General features: G+C 53.5%; 1 protein-coding gene across 3 annotated transcripts in view; it reads right to left on the bottom strand.

Annotated features, from left to right (window-relative positions):
* The window catches only part of EML2 (echinoderm microtubule associated protein like 2), a 39626-nt gene that overhangs the window by 4468 nt on the left and 25481 nt on the right, over positions 1-9677 (bottom strand). For all 3 annotated transcript variants that reach the window (XM_011962984.1, XM_011962985.1, XM_011962986.1), the window contains 9 exons: positions 8395-8549; positions 8122-8247; positions 5990-6121; positions 4556-4623; positions 3708-3796; positions 3405-3502; positions 2764-2851; positions 1284-1379; positions 223-353 (listed from right to left, as the gene is read on the bottom strand). In XM_011962984.1, coding sequence (XP_011818374.1) covers positions 223-353; positions 1284-1379; positions 2764-2851; positions 3405-3502; positions 3708-3796; positions 4556-4623; positions 5990-6121; positions 8122-8247; positions 8395-8549 — 983 coding nt within the window. The remainder of the gene's footprint in view (positions 1-222; positions 354-1283; positions 1380-2763; positions 2852-3404; positions 3503-3707; positions 3797-4555; positions 4624-5989; positions 6122-8121; positions 8248-8394; positions 8550-9677) is intronic.

Here is a 9677-nt window from a genome sequence, read left to right as displayed (position 1 = left end):
AAAAAAAAAAAAAAAAGAGAACCACGTCTTCAGCATGGCACACTCTGAAATTCATCCACCTCTGGGTTAAGAAAGGCCCTTGGGATCAAGACCACTGTCCTCCTTGTACAGATGGGGAAACTGAGGCTCAGAGAAGGGGTGGGGTTGGACCAGAGCTGCCTGAATCTTGTCCCCACCCCTGCTTGCTACCCCTGTCCACCCCCATCTCCCCAAGGGACTCACTCGAGGCTGACAGCACGGGTAGCTAAACAGGTGAACTTTGCCAAAGTCATCAGCTGAAGCCAGCAACTTCCCATCATGGGAGCGGGCCACAGCGTTGATATCAGTGCCATCCGCCCCCTCGGACCAGATCCCTGTGGGCAAGATGGAGGTAAGTTGTAAGATGTCAGCTGGAGCCAGGGACTGCCAAGAGGAGCAGACTGCCACACTAGCCACCCTAATTTGTTCCGACCTAGCCTGTATCTATCCAAGGATACGACTCAGAATGACCTTAAAATGTGAATCCAAGCCTGCCCCTGCTCTGCTCAAAACCCTTCCATGGCTCCCTGGTGACCTTAGAAGAAGGTCTATGGTTCTAAGCCTCAGCGGGCCCCATGCACTGCTCCAGCCTCGTCCCTCATCAGTGCTCCCGTTAAACTCTGTAATGATTTGGCCACCCTGCCTCCCTGCATTTCTCCGAATGCCAAGCTCTGTGTCACACCTGGGTTTTTGTATGTGCTATTCCCTTTGCCTAGAGACTGCTTTCCTTCTTCACTGCCCTGGAAAGTAACTGCTCATCCTCCAGGTCAGCTCAGATGTCTCTTCCTCCAGGAAGCCCTCCCTGATTCCCTCCAAGACTAGGCCAGATGCCCCACCCTGGGTTTCCCTGTCCCAGCCCTGCTCACTCTGGGTCATCACCGTCTGGGGACAAGTCTGCCTCCCCAACTGGACTGAGAGCCCCAGGAGAGCAGGGCCCTCAGTCATGGTCATTGCCAAGCCCATGGCAGGCACAGAACTGCTCAGGGAGTATGTGTTCGCTGATTTCGTGCCTGAATGGATGGGTGGCTAGGGCACCGGCAGTGTGGTCTCTCCTGGCCAGTTACCACACCCATTTGGTTTCATTTTATTACAGCTCTAATCAGTCATCTCACCCTACCCTTTCCTCTTACACAAACACAGCCCACATTCAGTAAAGGAGTGAGCTTCCCACACTGGAGGTAAGCAGTAAGACTCTGGAAACCACCAGTGGGGATGTCTCTCAGAACGCCTGTCCTCAGTGAGACCTCTCTCATTCCAGAACTCACCAAACACCCCAAACCCCAGGACACAAGTAGCTGTGGCCCATTCCACGTTCCTCACAGCATCTGCACTGGTGATCTGCTTACAGGTAGCCGGGTCCCCTGGGGCAGAACATGGGAGGAGACATTCAGAGTTGGAAGAACTACTCAGTAAACCCGTCCCTTTCTTAGACAATGGGAGCTGAGGTCCAAGACAGAGGAGGCTAAGGTCCCAGGGCTCATTCCACCTGTCAGGACTGGCTGAGAAGGCTGCATGCTGGGTCTTCACAGCCAGCAGCATAAGCGGGAGCATCTGCTTTGAAACCTGCATCTGGCAGGGCGTGGTGGCTCATGTCTGTAATCCCAGGAGGCGGCATGAGCCACCGCGTCCGGTAGGATCACCTGATGTCAGGAGTTTGAGACCAGCCTGGCCAAGATGCTGAAATCCCATCTCTACTAAAAATACAAAAATTAAGCCGGGCGTGGTGGCTCATGCCTGTAATCCCAGTACTCTGGGAAGCCGAGGCAGGCAGATCACCTGAGGTCAGGGTTTAAGACCATCCTGGCCAACATGGGGAAACCCCGTTTCTACTAAAAATACCAAAAAAAAAAAAAGCTGGGTGTAGTGGCAGACACCTGTAATCCCAGCTACTCAGGAGGCTGAGGCAGGAGAATCGCTTGAACCTGGGAGATGGCAGCTGCAGTGAGCCGAGATCACACCACTGCATTCCAGCCTGGGAGACAAGAGGGAAACTCCATTTCAAAAAAAAAAAATTACAAACAGAAATATTAGCTGGGCATAGTGGTGTGCTCCTGTAATCCCAGCTACTTGGGATGCTGAGGCAGGAGAATGGCTTGAACCCGGGAGGTGGAGGTTGCAGTGAGCCAAAATGGTGCCACTGCCCTCCAGCCTGAGCAACACAGTGAGACTCCATCTCAAAAAATAAAAATTAAACAGCTGGGCACGGTGGCTCACACCTGTAATTCCAGCACTTTGGGAGGCCGAGTGGGCGGATCACGAGGTCAGGAGATTGAGACCATCCTGGCTAACACAGTGAAACCCCGTCTCTACTAAAAAATTAGCCGGGTGTGGTGGCAGGCACCTCAGCTACTCGGGAAGCTGAAGCAGGAGAATCACTTGAATCCGGGAGGCGGAGCTTGCAGTGAGCGGAGATCGCACCACTGCATTCCAGCCTGAGGGACAGAGCAAGACTCCGTCTCAAAAAATATGTAACAATAATAATAATAAATAAAAATTAAAAATTTAAAAATGTAAAAAACAAACTTGCATCGCTGCATTCTACTCATCCAACCAGAAAGGGGAGGAATTGACTAAAAGTGGGGTACACCAGGGGGAAAATAAGCCAGCAGTCCCTGAATTCCAAATCAGAACCAGCCTTGCATACTAAGGGAGCGAGACCTGAAGCCCCTGCCTCCTGTCCCAGAATTCAGGGAAGTCTGCAAATGAGACGGAGGAAGAAATGTCTCTGGGTCCCGGAGAACTCACAGTACAGAATCTCATAGTCCCCGGAGTTGGTGACAAAGCAGCTGCTGTCCTGAGCCCAATCCAGGTGGGTGATAAAACTGGAATGGCCCTGCGGGGGAGGGAAGGGATGGTGTTAGAGCTGCAGAGGGCGGAACCAAGGAGAGGGGGACACGATTAAATCAGGAAAGTGGAAGGTCAGATACAGAGGTAGGGCAACAACACAAGGGGACTAAAGGAAGGATCCACAGGCCTTTGGAGTGTGGGGGCAGGGCCAGACTACTGTGGGCGGGGCCAGACTGTGATGGGCAGGGCTAGACAAAAAGCACTTAGAACACAATGGGAGTTTAGAACAGGTGGGCAGAGCTAGACACGGAGGAGCTGGCTTTGAATGTGAGGCGCGGGGCTACACAGAGGGGCGGTCTCGGAACGTGAGGGGCGGGGCTACACAGATGGGGAGCTTAGCACGTGGGGGCGGGGCTACACAAAGGGGCGGGCTTAGAACACACGAGGTGGTGAATGTGTGGGCGGGGCCAAGACTCCTTGCTCTGATCAGGGCAGTCAGTTGAGTGTTGAAAGCTGCGCTCCCTTGAGGTAGAAAATTGGTTAATTCTGCACCCCCTGGGCGGGGTGGCGGCGCGGGCTGGGGGCCACTGCCCACTCACCGAGCACTTGCCCAGGCGGCTGACCTTGCGGCCGCCCTGGTCCACCGTGTACACGTACACCAAGTTGTCGTGGGAGCCCACGGCCAGGTACGCCCCGTCTGGGGGAGGGGGAGGGGGGCTATGAGGAGGCACCCAGGCTCTGCCCCCTCCTCGCCCAGACTCAGCCCCCTCAACAGTCCCCAGCTCCATCCCCACTGCATCCCTCATAGGCCTCCCTTCGAAGGCTCCACCCCTCCCCCTGCCAAGAACTCTGAGCCTCTGTCCCTGGCCCTGCCGCTTGGGTGTCCCAGGCCTACCGCTTACCTGGGGAGAATTTGACCACTGAGATCTGTTCATTGCCGTCTGTGTGGATAGCCACCAGGTCGTGGGTCTCCGTGTCCAGCAGCAGCCATCTTGAAGGAGAGGGCGTGGTGGGGGGAGGAGGGGTGAGATGATCTGACAGAGAGGGGCCGCAATCTGTGGGGTCTGAGAGAGGATCAGAAGGACCCCAGAAAAGATCTGGGCTGGGCACGGTGGCTCAGGCCTATAATCCCAGCACTTTGGGAGGCCGAGGCGGGTGGAGCACTTGAGGTCAAGAGTTCAAAATCAGTCTGGCCAACATAGCGAAACCCCGTCTCTACTAAAAATACAAAAATTAGCCGGGCGTGGTGGCGCATGTGCCTGTAATCCCAGCTACTCCGGGGGCTGAGGCACGAGAATTGCTTGAACCTGGGAGGCAGAGGTTGGAGTGAGCTGGGATCGTGCCACAGGACTCCAGCCTGGGCAACAGAGCAAGATTCTATCCCAAACAAAACAAGGCCAGGTGCAGTGGCTCACGCCTGTAATCCCAGCACTTTGAGAGGCTGAGGCAGGTGGATCACTTGAGGTCAGGAGTTCGAGACCAGCCTGGCCAACATGGTGAAACACCGTCCCTACTAAAAATCAAAAAAATTAGCCAGGCGTAGTGGTGGCCACCTGTAATCCCAGCTACTCGGAAAGCTGAGGCAGGAGAATCGCTTGAACCTGGGAGGCGGAGGCTGCAGTGAGCCAGAGGAATATTGAGGGATCGGGGCTCACTAAATAGTGGGATTTGGGCAAGTAGGAGAGAAGGAAGAAGGGCCAGTTACCCAGGGAGCAGAGAAGCCCTCCCGAAATGCCCTCCTCAGCTTTACCTGCCAGTCACTGTACCCACAGCCAGGACAGAGCCACTGGGGTGGAAGCCGGCTGAGCGGGCAGGGTCCTGAGAAGGGAGAGAGAAGAGGCAGGGCTCAGAGCTGGGGCCCCATGTCCATCTGGCCACTCTCCTGCCTCAGGGCCAAGTCTAATCTTGGGATGAGGGCTCTCCCCTCCCTCTGCTGCCCTTTGGGACACCACCACCCCAGACACCATGGCAGCCATTCCTCTTTCCATTCCTGTAACATGTTAGCCTGAACAGAAAACATTCCTCCTGTCACCACTGTCCCAGGATCCTTCCTTACTCCTAAATTCCCACAGCTTTATTCATCCAAGACAATTTCTTTAGATAATTTCCTAGATGTGGGAATGCTGGGACAAAGGGCATCCAGAATTTTAAGACTCTTTTTATTTTTATTTTTATTTTTTTTAATTTTTATTTATTTTTTTGAGATGGAGTTTCACCGTCGCCCAGGCTGGAGTGCAGTGGCATGGTCTCAGCTCACTACAACCTCTGCCTCCCAAGTTCAAGCAATTCTTCTGCCTCAGCTTCCCAAGTAGCTGACATTACAGGCACCCACCACCACGCACGGCTGATTTTTTTTTGTTTGTTTTTTTCATTTTTTGTAGAGATGGGGTTTTGCCATGTTGCCCAGGTTGGTCTCAAACTCCTGGATTCACACAATCTACCTGCCTCGGCCTCCCAAAGTGCTGGGATTACACGTGTGAGCCACCACACCCAGCTAAAATTTTTATTCTGTTTACATTTTAATTAATTGTGAATAGCCATGTGTGGCCAGTGGTTACCCTGTGGTACAGTGTAGCTCTACACTTGACTGTTGCAGCAGTCACACCTTCCTTGAACTCAGCGGCTCCTGACTCCCCGCTCCTCATGGCAGCTCCCAACAGGATGGTTCTGTGTCACCCTGGGCTCCCTTCCAGTCAGGAACCTACTCCTCCAACCCTTCTGAGAGAACTTCTAAGCACCCAGTTCCCTGGACAAAACCCCCACCCTGCTTAAAAAGACCTTGTTTGGGCCAGGCTTGGTGGCTCATGTCTGTAATCCCAGCACTTTGGGAGGCCAAGGTGGGTGGATCATGAGGTCAGTTCGAGACCAGCCTCACCAACATGGTGAAACCCCGTCTCTACTAAAAATACAAAAATTAGCTGGGCGTGGTGGTGTGTGCCTGGAATCTCAGCTACTCGGGAGGCTGAGGCAGAAGAATCGCTTGAACCCGGGAGGCGGAGGTTGCAGTGAGCCGAAATCATGCCATTGCCCTCCAGCCTGGGTGACAGAGTGAGACTCCATCTCAAAGAGAGAGAGAAAAAAAAAGAAAGACCTTGTTTGGTTTCAGTCTAATGTGCTGAGCTCTGACACACGGAGAAAGGTAGTTCTGTTAGAACGGTGCGTTTCCAGTCCCCGGGCCCCTCACCTCGATGATCCTGCTCCACAGGGGCTGGTGGGACTCTGAGCTCCACAGATGCACCAGCTTATCCTGCCCGCAGGTCACAAACTGGGCCTGACTGGGGTGTGTGGCCAGGCCCCACAGCTCTTCCACGTGGCCCTGGTGGAAAGGGAGGACAGCAGGATGGAGACAGCAGCCCTGGCCTTTTCCCACCCAACCCTAATGCCAGACAAGTGCTGGATAACTCACCCTGCCCCAACGGGACCCAGGGAAGACCTTTCCCGGTGTGTCTGAAGGGGGCCTCGATTGGGCATCTGAACCTACGCCCTAGTGTGTGACTCAAGGCAAACCCTGCCCCTTCTCCAGGGACCTCTGCTTTCTTCTTTGCACAATGGGAGGCAGGAGGGCATGGTGGCTCAGAGCTTGATCTCAGGGGTCAAATAGGCTGCACCCTGACCACACGCCTCCCAGGTCTCCAGCTCCAAGGATCTGGGAAGGCCCTCCTGGAGTCTGCCTGCAGCCAGACAGAGCCCAGAGGTCTGAGGGACCTCATGGAGGGCACTAAATCTGATGGCTCTGACCCTCGGCCTTCTATTACTGACCGAGGGCAGTCACCTAGGCAGGTGACATCTCCTTGGAGCCTCAGCTTGATCGTCTGTAAAATGGAGCCAACTGGTGTGTGTGCCTCATAGCATTCTTGTGCTCACTCAAATCATGGATGGAAAATGCTGGCCGGGTGCGGTGGCTCAGGCTGGTAATCCCGGCACTCTGGGAGGCTGAGGCAGGAAGATTGTTTGAGCTCAGGAGTTCGAGACCAGCCTGGGCAACATGGCAAAACCCCATCTCTACATAAAATACAAAAATTTGCCAGGTGTGATGGTGCACACCTGTAGTCCCAGCTACTTCGGAAGCCGAGGCAGGAGGATCCCTTGAGCGCAGGAGATGGAGGTTGCAGTGAGCCGAAATGGCACCACTACATTCCAGGCTGTGTGATATAATAAATAAATAAAATGCTAAACATAAGGATAATTCAGAGAATGTGGTCACAAAATGGAAATGTCTAACTATTATTATTTATAACAAGTTTTTTTTTTGAGATGGGATCTCACTCTATTACCCAGGCTGGAGTGCAGTGGTAGGATCTCAGCTCATTGCAACCTCCACCTCCCAGGTTCAAGCAATTCTTTTGCCTCAGCCTCTTGAGTAACTGGGATTACAGGCACACGCCACCATGCCCAGCTAATGTTTTGTATTTTTAGTACAGATGGTATTTCACCATGTTGCCCAGGCTGGTCTCGACTTCTGATGTCAAGTGATCTGCCTGCCTCGGTGTTCCAAAGTAATATTAATATTACAATTAATAATTATTATAGCCAATATAATAGTGTGGGCTCGGCGCAGTGGTTCATGCCTGTAATCCCAGCTCTTTGGGAGGCTGAGGTGGGTGGATCACCTGAGGTCAGGAGTCTGAGACCAGCCTGACCAACAGGGTGAAAACCTGTTTCTAATACAAAAATTAGCTGGGTGTGGTGGTACATGCCTGTAATTCCAGCTACTTGGGAGGGTAAGGCAGGAGAAGCGCTTGAACCTGGGAGGTAGAGGTTGCAATGTGTCAAGATTGTACCACTGTGCTCCAGCCTGGGTGACAGAGTAAGACTCTGTCTCAAAAATTAAAAAAAAAAAAAAAGTATAAATATAGTGCTTCCCGGTAGGTGAGTTCTTTAATTGGGTCGGGGATAAGGGAGGGAGGGAGGAGGCCAGGAAGGGAGGAGCAGGCATTTGAGCTTCGAGAAGAAATGCAAGCAGACTCCAGCAGGGCCTTCCCCAATCTGTGGAGCTGGAGACCGAGAGGTGTGTGGCCAGGGTGTCTGCAGCCATGGGACAACCTGTAGGGACACTCACCAACCTGAAGGATGCCACCCCCAATCAGTGGCAGGAGGCAGCACAGTTGGAGCAGGGGCCTGGGGCCCCTCTGCTGTGCTCGGAGTTAAACTCTTGGTTGCTGGATCCTGGGAAGGGGTCCTGGGTCAGGGTCAGGTCAGAGAAGGGACAGAGCAAGGAGGTGAGGAGAACTAGGAGTAGGGAGGGGGAGTGGATAATGCAGGGAAGACAAGGGGAAGAGTTGGGAAGAGGGAGGGGTGAAGTGGAGGGAGGCGCACCTGGACCAGCAGCGAGAAGCCTGTGTGCACGGAGCCCTGCAGGATGGAATTGCGGGTGGTCCCCACGTACAGTGTGTCTCCGTGGCCCTCTGCCACAGTGCGCACAGGGCCAAAGTCCTCGGGGACCTGGGTGCGCACATAAGAGGGAAGATGAGTAGGATGCACACGGGTGGGCGTGGGGTGACATGCTGTGGGGAGGGGGGTCTGGTGTTGGCAGCCCTGGTGAGATGGGGGGTCTCTCCACCCCCATCTGAGCCCACTGCCCCTCCTCACCTCCACTTCCTGCAGCTTGCTGTAGTCAGAACCCCAGAGGACCACCCGCCGATCACGGCCCCCTCCGGACACCAGCGTCCCGTCCCGCAGGGCGCAGAGCCCAAACACGCCACCGTCGTGGGCGCCCAGCACCGCCTGTGTGATACGGTTCCCACCTGCAGGGTGGCCGGGGCAGGGTCAACAGGGAGAAGCGACCCCTGTGCTGACCCCTGAAAGCATCTTGAACTCTCAAGCCTGTGTCCATACATTCTCACCCACCTTTCCACCTTTCTTTTTCTTTTTCTTTTCTTTTCTTTTCTTTTTTTTTTGAGACAGAGTCTCTCTGTCGCCCAGGCTGGAGTGGAGTGCAGTGGTGCTACCTCGAACCACTTCAACCTCTGCCTCCCAGGTTCAAGTGACTCTCCTGCCTCAGTCTCCCAAGTAGCTGGGATTACAGGTGCCCACCACCACACCTGGCTAATTTTTTTTCTAGTAGAGACAGGCTTCACCATGTTGGCCAGGCTGGTCTCAAACTCCTGACCTCAAATGATCCACCCTCCTCGGCCTCCCTAAGTGCTGGGATTACAGGCATGAGCCACCATGCCCGGCCCCACCTTTCCACCTTTCTATCTGCTCTTCCACCCACCCAACTACCCAAGCACCTGCCACATACCCACTCAAATATAATACCGTATCATCCATTCATTAAACCATCTGAACTAACATCTACCCATCCATCCATCCACCCTTTGGCCCATACACTCACCCATCCATCCATCCACTCACTTATCTACTGGTCTGTTAGATGAACACTATCCACTCATTCATTCATCCCCATCCATCCACCAGACTATCCATTCATCACCCTACCCATTCATCCACCCATCTCTCTACTGATCCATCCAGTCAGCCACCCTGCCATTTATCCATCAACCCACCTCTCATCCAATCATTTGCCCTCTCTTGTTTTTTGTTTTGTTTTGTTTTGTTTTTTGAAACAAAGTCTTGCTCTGTTGACCAGGCTGGAGTGCAGTGGCACGATCTTGGCTCACTGCAACCTCTGCCTCCTGGGTTTAAGTGATTCTCATGTCTCAGCCTCTGGAGTAGCTGGGATTACAGGCATGCGCCACCACACCCGGCTAATTTTTGTATTTTTAGTAGAGACAGGGTTTCACTCTGTTGGCCAGGCTGGTCTCAAAATCTTCGACTGAAGTGATCTGCCTGCTTCAGCCTCCCAAAGTGCCAAGATTACAGGCATGAACCATGGCACCCAACCTAATAAAGACAATTTTTTTTTTTTTTTT

This window comes from Colobus angolensis, unplaced genomic scaffold (assembly GCF_000951035.1).
Source record: "Colobus angolensis palliatus isolate OR3802 unplaced genomic scaffold, Cang.pa_1.0 Scaffold60, whole genome shotgun sequence".
In the NCBI taxonomy this organism is placed as follows: Eukaryota; Metazoa; Chordata; class Mammalia; order Primates; family Cercopithecidae; genus Colobus; species Colobus angolensis.
The sequence above is the reverse complement of the archived record's forward strand: the minus strand, read 5'-3'. Positions and strand labels throughout refer to the sequence as shown.